Source organism: Emys orbicularis, chromosome 1 (assembly GCF_028017835.1).
Source record: "Emys orbicularis isolate rEmyOrb1 chromosome 1, rEmyOrb1.hap1, whole genome shotgun sequence".
In the NCBI taxonomy this organism is placed as follows: domain Eukaryota; kingdom Metazoa; phylum Chordata; order Testudines; family Emydidae; genus Emys; species Emys orbicularis.
The window spans coordinates 49,606,811-49,631,582 of NC_088683.1; the positions used below are offsets into that span (position 1 = coordinate 49,606,811).

At 41.2% G+C, this 24,772-nt stretch overlaps 1 protein-coding gene across 1 annotated transcript in view; it reads right to left on the reverse strand.

The window, feature by feature from the left end:
• CFTR (CF transmembrane conductance regulator) overlaps positions 1–24,772 on the reverse strand; it is a 134,572-nt gene that overhangs the window by 57,506 nt on the left and 52,294 nt on the right. Inside the window, exons 12-18 of the mRNA XM_065401426.1 lie at positions 11,652–11,746; positions 8,156–8,242; positions 6,508–7,240; positions 4,769–4,897; positions 2,748–2,785; positions 1,880–2,145; positions 628–707 (exon numbers count right to left, since the gene is read on the reverse strand). Of these exons, the coding sequence (XP_065257498.1) occupies positions 628–707; positions 1,880–2,145; positions 2,748–2,785; positions 4,769–4,897; positions 6,508–7,240; positions 8,156–8,242; positions 11,652–11,746 (1,428 nt within the window). The remainder of the gene's footprint in view (positions 1–627; positions 708–1,879; positions 2,146–2,747; positions 2,786–4,768; positions 4,898–6,507; positions 7,241–8,155; positions 8,243–11,651; positions 11,747–24,772) is intronic.

Below are 24,772 nucleotides of genomic sequence, written 5' to 3' on the forward strand. Positions count from 1 at the left end.
TTCAATGGCCTGAGCATGGACCCTTAGATTGCTTCTAAAGTCAAGTCTCCAAAGTTGTAATACACAACTCCTGGGCTACATCAAAATCTGGCTGCATATTTCTCTCATTTCAATATAGTTTTTAATAGTGTTGCTTCTTGACTTGCCAAAATACTATAATTCAAGAAGTTTCATATATTCTTACTGAACATAAGACTTGCCATACTGGATCTGCCCAATGGTCTATCCGGTCCAGTATCCTGTCTCTGACAGTCCCTAGTACCAGTTGCTTCAGAGGAAGTAGCCATGTAGTAGGCAATGTTTCCACCAAACCCACAATAATTAGCAGATGGCTTGTGCCCTGAAGCATGAGGAATTTATATACTTTCCAAAACTTTTTTTAAAAAGTATTTACTACCATAACTCTGGAGATATTTATCCATCTAAATGCCCAATTGTTTCCTGAATCCTGCTAAGATCATGGCCTACAGCTAAATAGAAGGTGGAAAAAATCTAAGCAGCTAAATGTATGTTGAATTCTAATTTTTTGCTTAGTTCTTTTTATTTAATATGATATGTTATCCATGCTGTGTGACTGCAGGGGAAGACTAAATAAACAAATATATCTAGAACTCTGATTTTACAAACCTGAATGAAGTCAAATATTGTAAGTGGCAGTAGGTCATCCAGTATGGCTGTATCTTTAGAGAATCTGTTAAGTATTCCACCTACAGATAGAAAGAACAGAAATAAAGCAACAGGTAAAGGGCTCGTTGTTACATGAGTATGTTCTACAGATGTCAGCTCTAACTAACGCAATAGCTTTTCTGCATATGGAACATGTTAACTGAGATGATGTTTTTAAAGTTTTTGCGCTAAATTCAGCCTTGGTCTAAGTGCTATTCCATTTTTGTTAATGGAGTTACATCTGCTTACACTAGGACTGAATTTAGCCCTACAGCTTTTATTTTAGTTAGTGAAGTCCCAGGAAAACACAGAATAGGTTAGTGCAATAGAAGATGCATGCTTAGATGGGATGGGGAAGAGAGACAAAGGCAGACAGGCTGTACCACTCATGCAATAGATTTTGCAATAGATATGGATAGTCTGTGCATTAGCATGGTATTTGATTTCAAAATATCAGCTTCCTGACTTCCAAGCAGACTTAATGTGCATAATGATATCAGAAAGTAAGAAGAGAATTAGTAATAAGAAGGACTTATATGAAATGGAGACTCATTTTGGTGCATTTCTATTTACTAGTGTCTCCTGCTATCTACTCTTAAGTATAGTCTAGTAAATGAGGATAGGACAGGAATAAGTGGGTTGTAGCCCACGAAAGCTTATGCTCTAATAAATTTGTTAGTCTCTAAGGTGCCACAAGTACTCCTGTTCTTTTTACAGATGACAGTGGCACTTACTGCATTAGTTATGTAACAAAATCTCCAGCAACTTTAGGGACAGATTTTGATACCCTTACTCATGCTGAGTAGCACCTTATTCCATCTACTTCAGTGGGACTACCTTGAGTAAGGCATTACTTAGTGTGAGTAAGGGTATCTGAATCTGACCTTCAGTGACTTACTGTAGAGCTGACTGTGTATCTTATACTACAGTTTTATCCAAAGTGAACTCAGCTCTTGTCCGTTTTTATGTCTTTTTTACACTGTTATAAAACCTGAAGGAGATATTTCAAAACCAAAGCAGACATCTAAAATGTGTGGTACTTAAAATGCAGTCAAGCTTTTCTACAAGATTCATACATTACTTCTGATGTAGCAACATTTAAAATTGAACTGAGGTGGTAGAGAAAACAATGGTGCCCTTTAAACAGAATGAAGCACTCTTTAATTAAAATCAAAGGCATAAATCATTGTCAGTCAGTTTCTATCTTGACTACCTGCTTTCAAAGAGTTGACGACTGACATAGGTGCCTGAAGAACTGCGTGCAGCATCTTCTGATGAAGACTTTTGGAAACTGTTATAAGAGTATGCACCAGGGGTAAACCTCTGAAGAGTCCCAAGGCAAGCAGGGTATCTGCCACTCCCACGTAAATATAAAAGACATAGTAGTTGCTAGTGTCGGTGACAATCACTGTAGCGCTGTTGGACCCATCAGAGCTGGCATTTTTTGGCTGTGTTATATTTGCCGCATTTGCAGCACTTCTATGAAATGCAATTAAAAAAAAATACAGTAAGTTCAAAAGCATCTTAGTTCCTTTTACTATCACTATTACACGAGTAGTATCTACAAGCTCCAATTGTCCTAAATCCATATGGGTGATTTTTCTTTCTTGAACATCAACCTGCATGTACAAAACACAACTAATTTGTCACTCCATAGTCAACCTGTGGAACTCTTTGCCAGAGGATGTTGTGAAGGCCAACACTATAACAGTGTTAAAAAAAAAACTAGATAAATTCATGGAGGATAGGTTCATCAATGGCTATTAGCCAGGATGGGCAGGGGTGGTGTCCCTAGCCTCTGTTTGCTAGAGGCTGGTAATAAGCGACAGGGGATGGATCACTTGATGATTATCTGTTCTGTTCATTCCCTCTGGAGCACCTTGCATTGGCCACTATTGGAAGACAGGATAATGTGCTAGATGGACCTTTGGTCTGACCCAGTATGGCCGTTCTTATATGTTTTTGACTAGCCTTAAGGATCTTCATGAACAGATATCAAGAGGCTTTTTTTTTTTTTTTTACAAAAAGCAGCAGCAGAAAGAGAATCCCCAAGCCCATAATAAAATGCAGTCAATACTTACTCTTTGAGAAACCACAACCCAAATAAAGAAGCAGCCACCTGCAATCAGTGAACATACGATTATTTTTTTCTGTTACATTATGTTCTTTTACTCCCTTTTCTTCTTTCCATAACTATGGTAATTGTTTATTGCACCATTATTTGTACAGAGAACATTATAAATGGATGAAATTCAAACTTCCTTGAAGCAAACACCTTGCCACTTCTCTTCCTCCTTCCACAGGGAACCCTTCAGTGCACCTCCCAAGGAGAACTACATTTATACATACACTTTATAAGCATTCAAGTACCAAAGCACCTTTTACATTTGTTGGCATTGTAGGATTAACAGCGATTTGCTAAAATGCATTCTTGGTGACAAGGGACACTTACTGTATGTTTGAAAGTTTCTTTTGTTTTAAATATTATTACATTTTGTTAACAACTGAAACAATGAGACTGCTTCCCAGTAGATATGAAATATGTGTCAAGACTTAAAGTGACAGTAAAGAATTCAACACATCACTAATTTTATTTAACTCCTTTGTCTGACACTGTTACTTTTCAGGAATATACCCCTTGAGCTCAATCTGTCCCTCTTCCTCCAGTTCAGTTCAGCTGTAATTTCTGTCCAGTCCTTTGCTACCAGAGTTACTGTAGTATTGTCATTCTCTCTGACCAATCTCTTTGTCTGATCTGAGTGTTCCTCAGCACGTCTCCTATCCTTCAGCTGCTAGTTTTAAATAACGCTTCAACACACTGTTAATTTGCTGTGCCAGCAATCAAGTTCCACTTTGTTTAAAATGGATCTCAACCCTTCTGTATAGGCTCTCCTGGCCCCACGACATCCCTCAGTGTCTAATAAATATAAAGCTTCCTCTTTATACCGAATTCTTATCTATCCACTGAGACCCAGCAGAGCCTTCTGTTGAGTTAATCTGATGATACTGGAAGCATTTCAGAAAAAACTACTGGATAGATCTTATACTTAAACCTTATTCCTAGTAATTTAAATGTAGATCCTAGGTCATCTCTCTTATATCTCCCCACATCACTGCTATCAAGATATGCCTTACCACAGATTGCACCCCAATACTTATTAGAAATTTGTTTTAGATGTCTCATGAGATCTGCCATCTTTGCACCAGCTAGATAAATTACTGAAGAGCTGTCACAGTAACCTAGTAATCAAAATCTCCCCCTGTCCTCCTATGTCTCACAGCCCGTCTCCACCTTGAGTGCCTCCCAGTACATAACCAGCGTTCTCATCTGAGGGATGCAGAGAGCCAATTCTGAGGTGGGCCTGCTTTACAGAATCCTTACATGCTGTTTCTGTGAGTATCCACTTCTTCCTCTGCATGCTCTACCAGTTCACCAACTCTGGCCTCAAGATACTGTAGTTGGGCATTAAGGACCATGAGCTTCTTGCAAATGTGCACACATACAACACTTGGCCACAAGGTAAGTTCTTGTACATTTTCCTTGTAATAATGCCCTGGCTGGGTCATGAATCTGGTACCTCTAGATCTAGAATAGCTCATTCTACTAGGTTTAAGGCAGCATCTATAGCAGTGGTGGGCAACCTGCGGCCTGCGGGCTGCACGCAGCCCATCAGGGTAATCCACTGGCAGGCCGCAAGACAATTTGTTTACATTGACTGTCCGCAGGCACAGCCGCCTGCAGCTTCCAGTGGCCATGGTTCGCCGTTCCCGGTCAATGGGAGCTGCGGGAAGCGGTGTGGGCTGCAGCTGAGCAGGGGTTGGAGGATCTCGGGTGTGTTGGACTTGAGTTGGACTTGAGTTCCAAATTCCTTGTGTGAATTGGGATTATGGACTCTTGTACAGCCTTGCACTAACTCATTGTCTTTGATAAACAATAGTAAACCAAAAAAGTAATATCCCAACACCACTCATCAGCAATTAAGCCAGCAGCCAACAAAAATGCATATGCAAAAATGTTGACACTAAATACTTTTATATTTGAAACAAAAAAATGCTCAATCTGAACAAACATAACATGATTTTACAAGCAGAATAGTCTTACCTCAATTAAAAAGATTACTACACACAAAATTAGCACAAAAGTCAAGCTTTTGTGGGTGGTAATGTATCTGTAATATGTATTCCAGGTAATAACAGCACTCATGCTTTCTGCATCATCAATAAAACATTCCTGCCAAGATAATCAATAAGAACATGGTTAGAATGACCACCTCTACCCATAAGAACTATTGATATGTGACTACAATCCCTCCTGCACTGATTCATTTTAAGTGACAGAAATGCAGCATTCAGTTTGACTGGAGAGGAGGGATGGTAATTGTAGGTAGGAGTGACATTTTTCAGGTGAAACCTTTTACTGAAAAATGAATATTCAGGTTAACCAAAACATTTCACAAATTCATACAGAATTTGCTGAATTGTTTCAGCTGAAAAAGAAGAAGAAAAAATAAAGAAAATTCTAAATTTTTCATTTTGACTTTCCCATTTGAAATCCATTTAGAATGTTATATCCATATTGATTTTTTTTTAAAGGTAAAAAAAAATCAAAAGAAACAAAACATTTTGTTTGACCTGAAACAATTTAATTTTTTTTTTTTTTTTTAGTTTGGTCACCAAACCAAAAATCAGTTATTCACATAGTGCAAGATAATTGTTGAGTTACCTCTTGCATAAAGACACCACTTAAAAATCACTTGAGCTGTTGACATAGCCTGATAATAACAATCCTCAGATCAACACACCATTGCTAAAAACATAGCTTGATTATGTCTTAATTTCTTCAAACATTACCTACACATGAGGTTTCAAAGAAATTCAACAATACAGAAACTTTGAGGAATCTCTGTTCTACTAAGATCACTCAGGCAAAAGAAAAGGTGAGAAATGCTAATTTTTAAATAATAACGAGCTTTAAGCATTTCTTCATTGTATACAGCACATAGCTGTATCCATGAGTAGGGCTCCTAGGCACTATGGTAACAATAATAATAATAAAAGTACAAAATTTTCATTCAGAAAGTGACCTAGAAAACATCAGTTGTCCTCCAAAGAGCAACTTTGCCAAACTTGGAAATGAAATTCATTCATTAAAAAGTGAAATAGAGATATTTTAGACCTGTTTTAAGTGCAAATCTCATCTGTGTTTTAACTACGACGTTATTACCAGAAACTCCATTATACTATAACTAATTCAGCATAATCTTCTCTCCAGTGTCTGCATCACCATGTGAAATTTGTTCAGTTTTTTTATAAATCAAATACTATCAACTTGTAGCCTGATCAGCTGCAATATTGAATAGCTACATTCAATGTGTGTAACTATTCCAATTGGTTTAATTTATTCCATGAGTTAATGTTTCAAATGTCTATTCTTGATTCTTAGTTTAAAAACCACACAAACTTTAGTTTCAAATTTGATTTCAAATTTGATTTCCACATAATTACTCTTACAAGTCGGTAACTGTAAGGGAATAGATGGTTTTCAAAAGTTGTACATGACTTGTTATAAAATCTGAAAAGTAGACAGGAGCTATTCTTGAGGGTCTGATGCAGTGATATTGCAACAAAAGAGTCCTCCTAGAGTCATTCTTTCAGATTATATATAAATTCTTTAACTAAATTTCAAACTGGTATTTGAGATAGAAAAATAAAGGACACTCTACAGAGCAGTACCACATAATTCATTACAAGAAAGGTGGAAAACATAGAAGGACTGTAGTGCTCAATGCTATCAGCAAAGTATTCCATCTAAAAAGAAGGGCAATACAAATCAGCACATACCTTCAAATCTTCTTCATTAATCTCATCACTTATGTCCAAGACGCTGTCTTTAGACAAGCGCCTAGCATAGATGTCTCTCTCGGGAGACAGGTTAGACTGGGGGACCATCGACATTTTACGTACAGATGTACTCCCCTTTTTGTAAAAGCTTTGTCCCTGGTTAATTGAGGTACGGGTCATCAAGTTCAGCACAGACTGCCTCCTCTGTCCATGGAACATGGGCCCTGTGGTTAGTAAATTGCTCCGAGGCAGAATGGCCTCACCCTGTTCAGAATCGGGCACCAGAGACAACCTTCTTTCTGGTGGCTCACTATAACCTTCTTCTATCCCATTGGCCTGTGCTGGGGCTTTCTGTATTATCGAAAACTTTCTGCTAGCATTAAGTGGATTAATAATGATGGAGTTCTTTCTTTTTTCATTGAAATCAGTAGTTTGTTTAAAAGATTGCTTCTTGGATTCATTTCGGGAACCCACTCCATCTCCATCAATGGAAAACCGTCGGAGAGCTTCATTCAGAATTGAGTTTCTTCTCTCTGGACTAAACTGATCAAAAGAATCAAATCCCATCAGCTTTGAGCTGAAGTCAGGCCGCTGAGCCTGAAGTTCAGAAAATGTTCCATAGAAATAGCTGGTCCCTTCATGTAAAATTAATATTTTGTCTGCTGTCCTTAAATGTTCCAGTTTTGAAGTCACCAGGATTCTAGTTTTATTTGCCATCAACTTGCAAACACAGCTACAAAAAACAAAAGAATTATATGCATTTTAAAACCAGGGCAATTATTCAATATTTCCTCTCCATGCTTTCATATTACTTTCATCACTTCCACTCTTACTCCATTTGCTTTTATAGGGCAGAGAAGTGGGTGGAACACACAATTAGTGTTCATCTGGGGTTCCAGGGGGGTGAGCAGAAGAATGGACGCTGGCCTCTAGTTAGGCTCAACGTAATGGTGGCACAGCTGAGCTGCTTGTAAGTTCCCCACTTGCAGCCATGCAAAACTTTCATACACCACACAGATGTAACTGGGAAACTTCATGGAGAGCAGGGAATTATTGTATAATCGACGTATGGGGGTGTCCTTTAGGTACATATGTGCTTGCCCAGTCTGCTGTCAATCTCGCCTTTCCAGCTGGTCAGTGGGTCCTTTTGTGTGACCAGCCTGTTGGGGTTTACACAAAAAAGGACAAAATACTATTTTCTATGAACATCAACACCCATGAAACAGTTGATAACTATTTAAACTATTTTAAACTATTAAAGATAATATGCCACAAGCACTTGTCATGTGTGCACACACTCACTATTATATTGTATGTGTAATTTGAGAGAGAGAGAGAGAATATATAACTGTATCTGGGGATGAATAAGCTATAGGAGTTACAATATGTCCAATTACTGTATGGGCAGGTTTAATGAGTATACGATGCCTGCTAGCCAAAAGGTGATATATTGTCACATGGCTTTGGATTCAGTATCCAAAATGATTCCTAAAAACTATGTATCATTTTGACCACTTCTATATTTTGGGCATATTCATATAAATTCTGTGGCAAATAGATGAGGGAGTGTTTTCTTTCTTGGATTTGTGCTTTGCATTGTGCTGCTTGACAGAACACCCAGAAACAAACCTTGGAAAAAATACAGTACCTTTCAAATATTTCTTTTTCTGTTAAAATATCTAAATAGCCAAAAGGAGAATCCAGGAGATACAAATCAGCATCTTTGTACACTGCTCTAAACAGAGGAAATGGAAATGAAATTAGCTTTCATTACTATCTACCAGTTCAATTTAAGTTTAATTTATAATGCATGCTTTTAAAATTGAATCTCATAAGAGCTGTAACTAATAGACATAAGAATCTAGACTGCTTATTTACAGGGAATTAGTGTTCAGAATTAAATAGGTTTATAATTCACCTTTTAATAAAGCCTTTCCTTGTAGCAGGGTAGTTTGCATAGTAAAGTAATTTTTCATGGAATTTCATGTAATCAAAAGAAACTGCACAACTACCTTTACTTGTGAGTAGGACTACTCACATGCTTGATGTTCACCTGTGCCTAAGTATTTGCGGGGTCAGAATCTTAGACTGTAATGATCCTGAGTTGGACACTGGGGCCCAACCCTGCCCCCACTAAAGTGAACAAGAGTTTTGCCATTGACGTCAATGGAAGCAGGAGCAGGCCCTTTGTCTTATTGTGTGATTGTAAAACATGACACTATAAATTAGTACAAAGAAATAATTAAGAAAACCCTGAAAATTGGATTTTACTTCCATTTAAAGTACTTAAAAATCTTTTAACATTTGTTTCTAAACAGTTATGTTGAACAAACATAATATGAAAAACATATAGCCACTAAAAACATTAATAGTATATTCTGCCAATAGTATAGGTAATTTTACTGAAAGACCTTCTATTATGATTGAATTCACTTATTGTACATTTTGATGTAGTGACTGCACAGTAATCATATTGTTCTTGACATTTTCAACGGTTGGCAAGTTTATAACTTACTTCCTACGTTAATGGTAGAGTTCAGCTCAGCGCTATATATTGGATGTTGCCTATACTGTCTGTGACTTTTTTTATTTTAAAAATATAATTATACAGCTGAAGACTAATGCCTATTGGCAAGCTGATCACACAACAGTAGATTGATAAAGTCAATCATATGACATTCCAGGAATTGACCAGATTTCCTTTGGAAGTTTATAAACATGGCTGTACACAGAGTTTGGGAAGGTATTTAATCAGTCTGATAGTTTTTATGGAAATCTGAATGGTTTATACTTTAGTTCAGCATTCCCCAAACTTTCGAAAGATGAGGCATGCCCCCTTCAGGAAAGTTGAATTAACCACACCCTCTGCCTACTTGCAACTCTGCCAAGTGTTCTAAAGGCCTCCACGTCTTAATATATGTATCTTTCACCTCACCCGCACTGGAGCATGCCCAGTATTTGAGAAATGCTGGTCTATGTCTTCATAATATGATCTTACTTCTGCTGTGTGTTTTGAGCATTGGTATACTTTAAATTTCAACATTGTCACCTGATTGTTAACCAATCATCACTGGCACCCATTGAAATGAATGGGGCAGTTCACATGTCAAAACTATTGTTTCAGGCTCTGCAAACCCAGGCAGACATCACCGCATTTGGTTACACTGTTTCATATTTTGAAGGTGTTTTTCTTCACAACTACACCAGCTAGAGGCTTCTTTTAAGAAAAGCTCATATTCTGGAGAATAATTGAGAATTCAGTCTGCTTCCCCTTCCCCTGTATGCAGTGTTGTTGTAGCCATGTTGGTTCCAGGATATTAGAGAGACAAGGTGGGTGAGGTAATTAGTTGGTCCAATAAAATATATTACTTCACCCACCTTGTACCCCCATCCCCTGGTTATTCCTTTGCAGCTTCCCCCAAGGGTGCATTGACTAGTTTGGGTGGTTTAATTCTATTATACCAAATATGATATTTCTTTGAGCTTAATCCTTAATAGATGTCCATCTTAAATAAGGGGGGAAATAAGCAAACCATACGTATCTTTAAAAACAAAATTCTTCCTCAACAATTTTACTGGGAGGGTTGTCTCTTGATTGAATGAATGTTTAGAACACAGCCCTAGGGACAGCATGAGAGACACTGAAGTTCTAGGAAGCACAGCCACTGTGCAACACCTTATGAGGGATCGCTCTGCTGGCTTGTGTGGAGAGGAGGTAAGGTCTTTGCTTTGTCTCCTTTGAAGTGGTTTGCATCGCAGAGCCACTTCCAGGGATCAGGCCTTGCGCTCGGAGTGCTGAGAATGCAATTGTGGCTGTCCCTCTTATGCACACATAATCCAGATCTGGAGCTGAACATCTCTGACTCAGGCTCTTCTCTAACTGTTTGCTACCTTTTGAGTATTATATTGTGCTGTTTTGCTCTGTTAGGTTTCAGTGACATGGCTTTTATTACATTGATTCTAAATAACTGTGTAAGTCTGACTGTTTTTAACCTGTCTCCCTCTCCCTTCTGAGAGCCTTTTACAGTACAGTACCTAGCCTGAAGCTAGACGGTTAATGAAGAACTGCTTTGGAGAAAATGCTAATTTTACGTTCTAAATCAGCTATCATATTACTGAATAGACCATGTACATCCTCTCCTAGAAAGCAAATACACCTCTTCTGACACACCCCGGTCTGCTTGGGAGTGGGAGCTTTTATCATCAATCCCAGATGATATAGCCATGTGGTGGTATCATGCCACTAGAACAGTCCAACTCCCTGGTTATTTATTTTGTAATGCTCATGCATTTTTAGCAGCTGGCCTTCAACTGTTTGTTTGATTTGTTTCCTTCCTGATGAAATAACTTAATTGATTTAAAGAATGATTAAAGTAAACTTATGACTTAACTCATATGACTGAATTTGAGTCTACTGCTGTGTGATCAGCTTGCCTGTGTCCATTAGTCTGCTGCTATAGAACTTTTGAAAGTATCCACTAATTTTGAATGGCCAAACTGAGAAACGTAGGGCCTGTTTAATCAGAAGTTCTGGCCACCCACAGCTCTCATTAACTTTAACTAGACTTTTGGGTGCTCAGCAACTCTGAACATTAGGCCTTGGGCCTGTCATAAAATTCACCCAACCCAGGCATCTAAAATCAGTCACCATTGTTTTGACAATGTGGGCTTTAACCATTCAGTGCCTCAGTTTCCCTGTTTGGAAAATGGAGACAATATCTGACAACCTCTGAGAGCATTATGAGTCTCAATTATTTAATGTGTAAAGCTCTTTGCAACCCTCTGGTGACAGTTGCTGAAATATTTCGTATTTCTATTTGCACATGACAAGCATTTCTCTGGTGCTCAGACAATCAACATTTCATGCTGTGAACTTTAAACTGACAGTTTCAGTTAACTATGGAAACTTTCATCTTTTGCTGAACTTCTGGGTATTTCTGAACTAAATTAATGAACGTATAGATGTATCTTAAATGCCTGTATTTTCACAGGACAAAAATCTGATCTCTGATGTTAAAATGCAGCTCCCACTGGAGTTATGCACATATATCTATATGGCAGAATTAGGTCCACATTTCATTAAACTGTTCATACTATGTTTCCCAAATGTGACATGTCAGCCATTCAGATGATAAAATATTCACCTAGCTAGTGAGATTCTTGCCCGTTGACCTCCACTCAGGGTGATTCCGCCTTCCCCTAATACTGTATAGTCTTTCTCAGGAAACTTTGAAATCTCCTGTTAAAAGATTTTAAAAATTAGATGTGTATTTTCCATATCCAAATGACACAAGTTGCAAATTAACCAAAAGCAAATGCATATAGAGAGTTTAGATGGAGATAACTGTAAGATCACACAAATTTGTTTGCTTATTTCATTGTTTCCTTATTCAGAAATGAGTAATTAAAGTGTAAACATTTATTTACCTCAGGGCTCACCAAAAGCTTATCAAGTCTTATGAACAAATATTAGTCTTAAACATTAGTTCCCCAGAAGTAAAGAATGGACCTTTTACATAATCTAATTCTAAACCTCTAACCACTTATGTACATTTCCTACCTGAGAGAAGAGTGACAAATGTGTGTTTGCAGTTATAGTTAGAGAAGATCATGAACCAAACTTTGATTCTGAACACCACAAAATTCAGGGAAGTCCATACCCACAGTGGTTTCAATACCCTAGATCCCCAAAGCCCTTGTCTTTGGGGAGGTTGCAAGGGTTTGGGATCCAAACTTTACAGCTTGGGCCATCTCTTATTTAAGATTTGATGAATGGTCAGTGGTAAAAACACAAAATCAACAAATATAAAACAGGGGATTAATTCCCTCTCATGATTGGCAGGGGTGAGGGAAGGACTAGGGATCTATTTGTGTCTCCCTGATCCTACGCTGTCCGGCTCTAGAGTTGGAGCAGTTGAGAAGCCTAACACTGGGGAGAACCCTGCACCCATCAGTAGTTGATGCCACCTCCATTAGCTTTACACCACTGGAAAGTTCTCCTCTGCAAGGGGAATTCTCCACTGGCCACATATGGCCAGAATCTTGAGTGGAACACATGGGAGAATCTGGACCCAGGAGACTTTGCTTTTTCTTTAGTACAAAACTGAAACCTTTGTGCAGCATTTTCTTTCTGTTTTATGCCATTATTATTTCTGAAACATGAAAGCTGATGAGTATTGCATTCTGAATGAGTGGGACTAGGGTGGTGGTTGTGGTTGTTGTTGTTTTAAAGTTTTTCTTCATTCAGAAAGTTGGCTTGACCTTTTCCTTATGAGGACAATGAGGGGGAGGAGAAGGTGAAAGATTGTCTTATTGTGGTACCAGCCTGAATATTTATTATATTGACTGATTAAATCAACCAGCATGTGACTTCTTACTTCAGCAATGGGATCAACTAGGGAAAATCAATCTCCAGTTCATACACTTGCAACCCAAAAACTATCCCTTGTTAAGAGAGACTGGGTTACTCCCCAAAATTCAGACCTGGATTTCAAAAACCCCAGATTTCAGGGCTGTTTAGATCCAGTGTTCTGGCTTAAGCCCACCTCTAGATATTAATTTTGTGCCAGGAGTTTCAGCTCTCCCTTTACAATGTGCCTTTGATCACCTTACCTGTGATTGTGACCATTCATCATTCTACTCTGAACAATTTCTAACATTCCAAACCGCTGAGACATCTCCAACAGGCATGAAAATAAATAAATAAAATAACAAGCCAGGAAAGTATTTCCTTCTTCCTCCCTTGCAAATTAACACTGGCCTCGGGGATAGAATGAACAATACTGTTCAGTCCTGGTTCAGGGACAGATTAAATGCCCTGCATCTCACAGCCTAGAAATTGGGTGCCTGGTACCTCAGGAAAGGGGAGACTCCCAGTTTTTCAATTCAATAATAGCCTTCAATAGCCTTCTCTTCCCACCATAGAAGATTTGGAAATATCTGAGCTTAAAAATCAAGATACTTATATATGGAAAAAGCTATTTTGGGTAATAGAATGTTCTGAAGTTGAGGCAGTGCAGCCTAGTGGATAGAGCACTGGACTGGGACTGGGACTCAGGAGACCTGGATTCTATCCCTAGCTCTACTGTTGCCCTGTTGGGTGACTTTGGGCAAGTCACTTCACCTCCCTGTGCCTCCTTCCCCCATCTGTAAAATGGGGATAGTGATACTGACCACCTCCTGTGAAGCACTCTGAGATCTGTTGATGAAAAGCACTATACAAGAGAGAGGTATTATTATTTCCCTCCCTCATGGAGACCTATACAGTCAAACTCCTGTAAACAATATGGATGCTTGAGTTTACAGGCAGAGAGATGTGAAAAATAGCACCAACATCTTTTAAAAACGCTTCCAAACTTGTCAAAAATAGTATATCTGTAATGTATGAGGTATTTAGGGTGCCACGATATACAGGTTTTATAGGCACTCATTTGGGATTGACCTGCATAGCTCAATCAGGGCTTCACTGGCTGTGCATGAATACTGCATCCATCCCTTGCTCTTACAGATAAAACCTTTATGTCTCTCCACTATGCCATTAGATATTTGTGTATTTATATATCTAGATATTTGAGCTGATTTTTCCCCCCCAGTTCCTACTGGTTCCATTCGAAAATACAGTTACTGGTTCCTAGTGCTACTGTTCTTCCAGTAGAGACCAGCCAGAGAACTGTGGCATCTATTGGAACTTCCATTACACACTATGGGTGAAAGTCTGGCCCCACTGCATTGTAAACGCGGGTCCATGAGACCCAGGTTGTGGACTCAAGATACATCCACACTGGATCATCTGACTCGGGGTCATGGGCTCAGGCAGCGAGGTTAAAAATTGCAGTGTAGATGTCCAGGCTTGCGCTGAAACCTGGGCTGTGCTGGGGGGACAGAGGGGTGTTAGAGCCTGAGATTCAGCCCAAGCCTCAACATCCACACTGCTATTTTTAGCCTCACTGTCCAAGAACCATGAGCCTTCCCTCAAGTCCCCACCCCCGCCCTGCCTCTTCCCACCCCTGCTCCGCCTCCACCCCGCCCCCATTCCACCCCCTTCCCCAAGTCTCCATCCCACCTCTTCCCCGCCTCCTCCCTTGAACGCGCTGTGTCCCCGCTCCTCCCCCCCCCCCCCGGAACGCCGCCAAACAGCTGTTTCGTAGTGGGCAGAAGTGCTGGGAGGGAGGGAGAGGAGCAGGAACATGGCACGCTCAAGGGAGGAAGCGGGTAAGAGGCGGGGTGAGCTTGGCTGCCGGTGGGTGCGGAGCACCCACTAATTTTTCCCCGTGGGTGCTCCAGCCCCGGAGCACCCATGCAGTCGGTGCCTGTGTCCACACTGCATTGTAAACACGGGCTTACAATTGCTAAACTTGGGTCTCACAGCTGTGCTAACACATCCAATCGTCACTACGCAGACCTTCTAACTCAGGTGTGCATCTTGAGCTGTGTGCACGCTGCAAAATGACAGTGTCCCAGGAGTCCCAGGGGGACTTGGGCTCTGACCCACCCCACCAGCATATCCTAAGACCAGAGTCCAGAGTGCTTGCTGTTGCAAGTCAGACGGATTTGTGTAGGGACAGAAGGCAGGCTTGGGCTCAAACCTGAATCAAAGCCCAAGCTCAGTGTGCAGTGTAGACATACCCACTGAAGTTAATGGCAAAACTACCATTGACTTAAATGGTGTCAGGATTTCATCCTGTTTGTGCATAAAATATAATATGGTACCATTTTGTGTCATTGACAAAATATTTTGTGCCATTAGAGATTTTCTGACAGAGACACCTATTGTGTTACACTGTCAAAGAAATCTTCCCTTCAATTCAGCACGGGAGATTATAGCACAGAGTAGACAGGGGGCTCTACTCTGGGAGTGTCACAGATAACAAGTGTTTTATTAATTTGATTCCAAAGGAGTCAGCAGAATATTTCATGTTTTGTCTAAATCGATCCTAGTTACTCAACTTTTCCATTTAGAGGTAGCTACCAATGGCAAATACAAACCAAAAAATCAAAATAAATGTGACACACATTAATTGTTTGGAACATGCATTAGCCACTGCAAAAAACATATAGTATTGGGCCATATTCATCCTTGGGTGTAACTTTACTGAAGAAAGTGTAGTCAAATCAGGGATGAATTTAACCTGTTGATGCTGAACAACATATAAATGTATAATAATTATGGAGCATCCACTTCTACTGGATACATTCATTTTTGGATGTCCAAATTGATAAACCTGCAGCCTGATCATTCAGAAGTACAGAGCCCCTACAGTTCCCAGTGACTTCAGTTACATCTGTGGGTGATTAAGGGAGGAGAGGAGAATGGTCTGCACTTGGGTTGCCAACCTTCGGACCCCCTAAAATAAAACAACCCTGCAAATGATAGAACAGAGCAGAGATCTCAGCCATCCACACTGTCTGCTCTTTGTAGTTCACCCTCACTTCCTTCTTCTCTCTCTAATACTCTTGACTTCCTTCTTCTCTGCTCCTTTCACTCTCCCCTTCTCTACACACCCCACCCCCAGATCTCTTCACTTTCTCTTCGCTCTTGCCCTTGCTCTCGCTTTATTCTCACTAATACCCCATACTCTCACTTCTCTATCCACTCTCCCCAATTTCCTTTGTGTTCTCTTCTCCACACTCTGCCTTCCCTCTCCCCCGCCCCCACCCAATTCTCCTTCTCTTCTTCCCCCTCCTTCCTCTTGGAAGTGGTCTTCCTCTCTCTCTCTCTCTGCCATCTGTTTTCTGCACAGCAAGCCTCAAGAGCATTCCCAACAACTACAAAGATCATAGTGCAGGCGCCATTGTGTGAAATGCCCTAGGGAATCTGTAAGTATATTTGAGCTGAAACAGAAGCAAAGGATTTCAAGAAGGAGCTGGAACACCATTCCACTCAATTTAATCATTTTCCTCTTTAGTTACAAGCAAAATACACTCCCTCGCCTGTTTGCTCACTCACATGATGACTTCTGTATTTCCAGCAAGAACATAAACCTTTCATATCTCACAGAAATAGAGATGTGGCCCAAACAAACTCCTAGATTTAATACCCCTTAACTTTTGGATCTCAGTTGGACTGAGCAACTGAAGCCCATCTCTAAGCTGATGGGCTTGCAGTGGATTTGAAACTATAATGACACTTCTTATTAGGCAGAGAATATACACAATAGGCCAGATCCTCCACTGTGGCCAAGGACTGCTCAGCACAACTCAGCAGGATCTATCCTCTGAAGGAGTAAGGGATAACATTCCTCTGGGGTCAGAGGCCTGGAGCTGGCCTGGCTGCCTGATTAGCTCACCCCCTGTATCTGAGGAAAGAGATGGAATTACTTAGCTGCCCTTATAAAAGAGGGCAGCAACAATGACGGGGAGGGGAGGGACTGTGGAAGTGCCTGGGTGCTGTGTCCAGTGTACTGACAGTGGCACGACTACTGAAAGGAACTGCTTCAGAAAACCAGATAGACAAGAGGGGAGACTACTGGGGAGCCATGGAGGGCTGAGGCAAGAGCCAGGTAAACTTGCTGTGGGAATTAGTGGTATGAGAGGTTGGGGACAGGACTGCTGCGCTCGCACAGACTTTGAAGTAAGAGTCTGGGGGAGGTGGGACTGTGTTTGTTAAGAAGGCTCAGTTAAAGAAACTGCTCCAGCTGAAAATAGTTTCCCTGGATTCCTTGAGAAACATAGACAAGGGTTAGCCCAGGGAGTGAGCTGACTCAGTAGAGTAAAGCTCGGTCCAACAGGAGGAGGGTGCTATAAAATAGGCCTAATCTATTCCAGTGGGTTTAAGACATGTTTGCACTCTTTCAAGCCTGGGTCATTCTGCACCAGTCTGCTTCCCTGGTGTAAATTGGCTACTCTAACTTGAGCTGCCTGCCAATGGCCTCAAGGTCCCGGAAGGTCAGTGGAGGATCCCCTTATGCAGGTGAGCTAGGGTTACCATACGTCCGGTTTTTCCCGGACATGTCCGGCTTTTCGGCAATCAAACCCCCGTCCGGGGGGAATTGCCAAAAAGCGGAACATGTCCGGGAAAAATACCGGCCGGGCACTTCCTCTCCCGCGGCTGCTCTGCTCCTCCCCTGACTCAGACTTCGGCTCTGTTTAAGAGCCAAGCTGCCCGAGCCAGCGCTACCGGCTTCGGGCAGCCCCCGTGCCTCCGGACCCCAGCCACCGGCCGGGCACTTCTCCTCCCCGGCTCCAGCTGCTCTGCTCCTCCCCTGACTCAGACTTCGGCTCTGCTTAAGAGCCAAGCTGCCCGAGCCAGCGCTACGGGCTTCGGGCAGGCCCCGTGCCTCCGGACCCTGCGCCACCGGAGCAGAGCAGCTGGAGCCCGGGAAGGGAAGTGCCCGGCCGGCGGCTGGGGTCCGGAGGCACGGGGCCTGCCCGAAGCCCGTAGCGCTGGCTCGGGCAGCTTGGCTCTTAAGCAGAGCCGAAGTCTGAGTCAGGGGAGGAGCAGAGCAGCTGGAGCCGGGGAGGAGAAGTGCCCGGCCGGCAGCTGGGGTCCGGAGGCATGGGGGCTGCCCGAAGCCCGAGCGCTACCGGCTTCACAGGTTTGCCGGGCAGCCTCCAGACCCTGCGCCCCCGGCTGGGCGCTTCCCCTCCCGGGCTCCAGCTGCGCTGGGGAAGCGCCGGCCGGGGGCGCAGGGTCTGGGGGCTGCCCGGCAAACCGTGAAGCCGGTAGTGCTTGGGCAGCCCTTTTCGCGTGGCTGGGAGGGAGGAGGGGGAGTTAGGGCGGGGACTTTGGGGAATGGGCGGGGAATGGGCGGAGTTGGGGCGGGGCCGGGGGTGGGAAAGGGGCGGGGCCAGGGCCCCGTGGAATGTCCTCTTTTTTTATTTTTTAACTATGGTAACCCTAGGTGAGATCTCTATGGGTTGGATCCACTGGGCTGAGGATAGCTTTGTACTAGTGGCGTGGCAGAAAGCTGCTCCAACACAGGGGAGGATCTTGTTTCGTAAGTGTGGGTGAGGAGAAACACTGACTCAAAAGACAGGAATATACCCAGTTCGTAAAGTTTATCTCAAGGTTGTGATAACCTATGAAAGTTTGAGCATAAAACACTTGCTTAGCAATAAAATAAATCTGAGAGCTCCACTTTGTAGTATTCCATGCTGATATTATTTGGTTAAATGCTTTTTGTACTCTAGTCAGTCTTCCCCACCCTCCTTCCTTGTGTAAGGTACGAGTTTCTGAGCAGACTATCTTGGATGCTGTCCTATCTCCTCTGTCACTTCTTGAATCAGACTTAATTCCCTTAACCTGACTGTACTGTCTATAAATTGAACATACCCACCATTTCTTGCTTTAAAAATCTTCTGCCAAAGGAAAAGTTCATTAGGGAATGGGTGAGTTTTGCCAGCATTTGCTTGAGTTTTGGGTGGACCTGAAACTCCAGCTAAATCTCATGAACTCTTGTGAAACAAAACACCTGCATTTGGATCGTGAACTTTCTGTGAATGATTTTATACAAATCTAATGAGCCACAGCAGCAGGACTTAGGGAGCACAAGAGGCTTTTTTATTTGAATAAGAGAGCAATTTTTTTAAGTGACTGGTGACTTTGGGTGCCCAATTTGAGACACCTTAAAAGGACCTGATTTTCACTAGGGAAATGCTCAGGACTTTCTAAAAATCAGGCCCCTTTAACATGTTCCAAGTTGGACACACACAAATTTGAAGCATTCAAAATTATTAGTTACTAAGTTTATAGCAGAAATGCTGAGAAGCAGACATTAGCCTGAATGGTGAGGTTTCATTCTAGAGTTGAACAGCCCCAAAATTTGGGGTTTGTTCAGATCCATTTAATTTTAAAGACTGCTTATAGTTTAATGACCAGGGTGAAAGTGCAGTTTTGTGCTTTCTGCAAAATCAACAAGCTGTAATTGCAAATGTATATAACAAGGCTGAAATAAAATAAAATGGGGGAAGGGAATGGAAGAAGTTAAAGTTAATAGATTTTAAGGTCAGAAGGGTCATAAAATCTCACCCAGTAAATTCTATATCAAGCTTAAAACTTGTTTGAGCTAGAGCATTTATTTTTAGAAGGATATTCAGTCTTGATTTAAAGACACCGAGTGAAGGAGAATCCACCACACCCATAGATGGCTTGTTCCAATTGTTAATTATCCTCACTGTTAAAATGTGTGCCTTATTTCTATCCTGAATTTGTCTAGCTTCATCTTCCAACTACTGTATCGTTTTATGCCTTTTTGTTTGCTTGTTTTGCTAGATTAAAGAGCCATCTACTATTAGAAATCTCTTCCCCATGTAGATACTTGTAGATTGTGATCAAACCACTTCTTCATCTTCTCTTGGTTTATCTAAACCAGTGGTCCCCAAATGTTTTATGTTGCACCCCCGCCTTACCTGTAATGTAATCTTTCTGGGCCCCACTGGGGCTGGGAAGAGGGCCAGAGACTGGGAGCAGCGGCTGGGGCCACAGCTGGGAGCGGGGCCGCAACTGGGAGCGGCCCAGGGAAGGGAGGCTGGCCTGGGCCCCACCGCACCCTCCCAAAAGTTCCTCCGTGCCCCCATAAGGGGGCATATCCCACAGTTTGGGGACCACTGATCTAAATAGATAGTTTCTTAACTCTCCCATTGTAAGGCATGTCTTCCAGACTTTGAATAATTCTTGTAGCCCTCTTCTGAACCCTTTCCAGTTTATGAACATCCTTTTTGAAGTGTGCACACCAGAACTGGACACACTAATGCAGAGTACAGAGGTAATCCCAGCCTCCCAACTCCTACTCAATGGTCTTCTGTTGATATTCCAGATACATATTTTATTTATTTATGTATTTTAATGTTCTGTGCACTAATATTCTGCCATGGGTAATCTTAACTGTTCAGAATATGCAGTATATGACCCACTTGTAGATTATTTGTATTCAAGGAAAATTCTGCAAGATGAAGCAGAAATGCTGGTAGATGTGTCCTCTGCTGCAAGAATTCTGCCAACCTCAAGATTAAGGAGGATATGTGGTGGGATGCATTTTGCTGTTCCTCTAAAATTTGAACTTGCAGCCCTCTATAGCACATCCTACTCACTGCAGCATATGAACTAGCCAGCTAGTGGCTGAATCTTAACCCTAGTCAGCGGATCCTATACCCTTAGGAATGTGGTGCACAGGCTAGCATGTTTGTTTGCGCTCTCTCCTAGCATTTCTTTAAGCTCCAAGGAACAAAACATGCCGATTGCACACGAGGAATGGAGAAGATGCTCCTTATGCAAGTGTGCTGACTAGATGATCACAACGATCCCTTCTGGCTTGGAATCTGACTCTGATAACCTATCAGCCTCCATCCTCTGTGACCCAACCCAATGAAAGGTAGGATCTGGCTTTCTTTTTATTATTTGATTTCACATGAAACACAACCTTCGTTTGTATGCACTGTTAAACATTATCTTTGTGGGCAGCTAAGAGCTCTCAAACAAGGTAGTTTATTTACTTTAAGGGTGTCAGCCTCTTAGGAGCTAAGAAGGTTGTAATTTGTGATTATGGCTTTGGGTGACGCATTCACCACCTGTGCGGAGACAGAATGGATTGACATCATGGCAAAAAGAATATCTTCATTCTCTTTCAAATAGTTTAAAACTAAAAATTGAAGAGTGATGGTAAGACCAGTATGGGCTCCGGAATTGGTGAGTTATTACACTCTCTTTTTAAAAGTGATAAGTTGATTGTTGGTTTTTTAACAGGGAAAATGACAGGTGACATTCCTGCTGTCTTGACTCTGAGAACTCCATCTCTTTCTCAGGTTCATTTTATTTTTCTTACCAAAGTAAGAACTAATGAACTTTAAATGTAGGGACTCTCACTTCAAAGGTCCTAAGGCTTTAACTCTACCAGTTTAACATGTGTTAAAAGCACACCGCCTTGTCTACCCTAGGCTGTTAACATTTGTTATCTAAGACTTCCAAATCCTACAAGGCCCAACTGTTCCTTGATGAGCCTTCACTAGAACTAGTGATCTTCATCTGGCCACCTGTGTCATGGCTGGTTAGCTGGTGAGCTCTGAAAGGATCACAAATAATTTTAAATCTCTAAGTAACTGGTAATCATTTATCATTGTTTCATTAGTTAAAGGAAAACATTCTTTTGAGCCCCTGTAGGAAGCTACTAGTTACAGTTATACTCATTTCACAGAAGAACTATTCTGCACTAGCATTGCCCCGATGCTGTCCTCCCTAAAGTGGAAGGGGAAATACTGAGGTAATCGGCATGTCCTCCCTCACTTGAGATATGCTGGTGTAGGGGAGAGCATACTTCAGGGCCTACTCTTGCTTGGAAGGATTAGATTTTTATCAGTAAATGTGGTTAAAAGTTGATTTCACCGTACACACACAAACCCACCAAAAAAAATATTTCCATCAAGGATAATCAAAGTTTACAGACAGGGGAAGTAAGAAAAATGCTGACTGAGAACTTATTAGAGTTTGATTTAAGGATATTTACTTTGTATATTTTGACATGGGATGTTGACTGTTTGTGTTTTAATGCTTACAAAGCTTTAACTTTTTGAATCTCAACATTTACTGTCATTAAATAATTGTCTGATCCTGCCCCATAATTTCCTGCAACTGTGAAAATTTAAATAGATAATAATACAAACTTAAAAATAAACATCTACATTATCAGTTGAAATTATTTAAAAAAAAAAAATTGTGCCAAGCCTAAATAAATGGCATTTTCTCCACTGAATTAGCACTGAGCATAGAGTTATCGAGCATTGTGCTGCCAGAGATGTCACCAGTCCCTGCACCTGTAAAGGTGTAGGGCTGTGGCAGCTGTGATCAGTTCCATAAATCCCCCAGCACACTACGAGGGATGTGCTGTGAGGAGTCGGGGCCAGCCTGCACTAGAAACCAGACCCCTATTGAGGAGGGACAATACTAGCTGGAAAAGCTTTCTTCTTGATTGACTCAAACTTCCACGGCCCAAAGTGTTACTTTTTATTTAAGGTCATTTAGAAATCAGACTATAGGAAGCATTTGGAACTCCCAGTTTAAAAGCTGAACTGAGGTTTGGGTTTTTATATTTTAATAGGCTTCAAAAAGCCCCAAGTACCCCAGTCAGGTGGAAGTCAAGACCCTGGCAACTGGTCCTATGAACAACTGTAGCTCACCTGACACATCCCACTATCAAATATAAAAATCACATACTTTCGTTCTAATTCCATACATGGTGGTGCTTTGAACTACCTTAATCTTATCAAACAATCCCCAAACTACTACAAATAACTTTAAGACATAAGCATACAAAAGTAAAGCAAATATTTTAGGAATACTGATAGGCAATGCCCCTTGCACAGTTTTCTTAAGCTCCACTAGCCCTAGTTTATGCACCAATTTTATCACAAAATTATCTTAATCTGTGCAGAACCAGCCTAAATAAATGTTGGCCTGTATTTTGCATGATTCTGCAATAGTGTAATTCCTACCCAACTTCTTTATTTATTTTATTTGTACAATGGTAGCACCTGGGGACCTCATTCACGGACCAGGATCCTGTTATGCTAGAGGCTATACAAACATACATTGCCAAATTATCAGGCCAGTATATTCAGTATGAGTTCTTTAGAATGTCCTTTTCTAGAGTTCTGGATTCTTATGGCCTTATAGGAGCTCACTGGAAAAAATAAAGTCAAGTCACTTTTTTCTCATTGCTTTTCTATAACTTTAATTGAAAGCTTTCCAAGAGTTTTAGAGTAGGGACTGTGTTTTATGATAGATGTGTACTCTTCGGGAACACAAACCGCAAATAATAATAAAGTAGCAGGAATACTTTTTTTTTTTTTTTTAAGAAACAATCTAAATACTCATTTGTTCTATCAAGAAACACTCTTGTGCAACAGGTACTACCAGATGGAACGTCTTTTACTTCATAAGCACTAATTCAGAATCTAACAAACAAAATGCTATCCTATACAGTGAACATTTTATTCTTGGACAGGCTAAAATATTGGAAAGCTATGTGAACTATTTGCTTGCATTTTCCATCTATGCATAATTACTTTCGAGATAAAGTTACCGCACACGTTTTCAGTAATTCCTCAAATGGTTGTAAATGATAAATTCTTAGAAAACAGGTTAAAATGCCAGTCAAAAGAGATATGAAGAGTAGATGTAGTACTGGCTTTTTCTTAAAATGTTCATGCTCAGAGATTTTTTACTTTAATTTTGATCTGTCCTAATAATTAGGGTCAGTATTTTTTAAATCTTTTTTAAAATAAGACAAAATAATGCCAAAGCAATTTCTGTTGTTCTATGAAAAATCAAACCTATGTTTTTAAAACAAAGACCTGAATCCAACAAGGTGCTGAGCACCTTGTGTTCCCATTGAAATCATTAAGTACCATGCACTAGCAGGTGCCAAGGGCCAAATTTTGCACTTACAATACTATTTACTTAAATGAAATGATCTGAGACATAAATTAGTGCATGTTTAGGTGATGGGGGCGGGGAGAGAGAAGAAAAAGTACTCTACTTAGCAGTCACTTCACTTTCCTTTTGGAACAAGCTGGTGTAGATCTTAAATGTGCACTCCATCATGCTACTTTCTTTAGAGGTCTGGACATGATGGAGAAAGGAGAGGGATCATTCCACATCTACATTGCTTGTTGGAGCTGGAACAAGTTGTACTGTTCCAGTCCTCTGGATCAAATACAGGAAATGGCTTTTTTCCTCCCCAAGAGTGTTGTGTCAATGAGAACATGAATTTGGGGTAAAATCTCATTTATCTGTAATTGAGGTCTAGATTTGGGGCTTGTCTACATGGCAAGTTAGCGAGCACTCCAGAGTGTGAATTTACAGCACACCAGTAACTAACTCACCATGTGGACACTGCTACAGTGCTTTGAAAGTCCTGGTGTATGGCTTAGCATACTGATGCTTCAAAGTACAGCATGCTAAGCTGCAGTCTGGGACTTTCACTGCGCTGTGGCAGTGTCCACACAGTGAGTTAGTGCATGGACAGCAGGTGTGCTGTAGATTCACACCCTGCCATGCTGCATGCTATCTTCCCATGCAGACAAGCCTTCAGATTGGCCCTTCTGCAGATGTGCAGCAAGGAGATGAGTTTTCCTCCACCACCACCTCCAACCCCTTTTGCATAGCCTATGTAACAGCCAGAAACAATTGCAGCCCTTTCGCTCAGTCAGATGGACTATTTGGTCATTCATAAAGGGGGATGACAGAGCACAGGCAGAAACTTCCTGGTGATCCACACCATCCCCACCAAACGCAGGGCTCTGCCTTAAGCACACAATTGAGCCCTAAAAGATT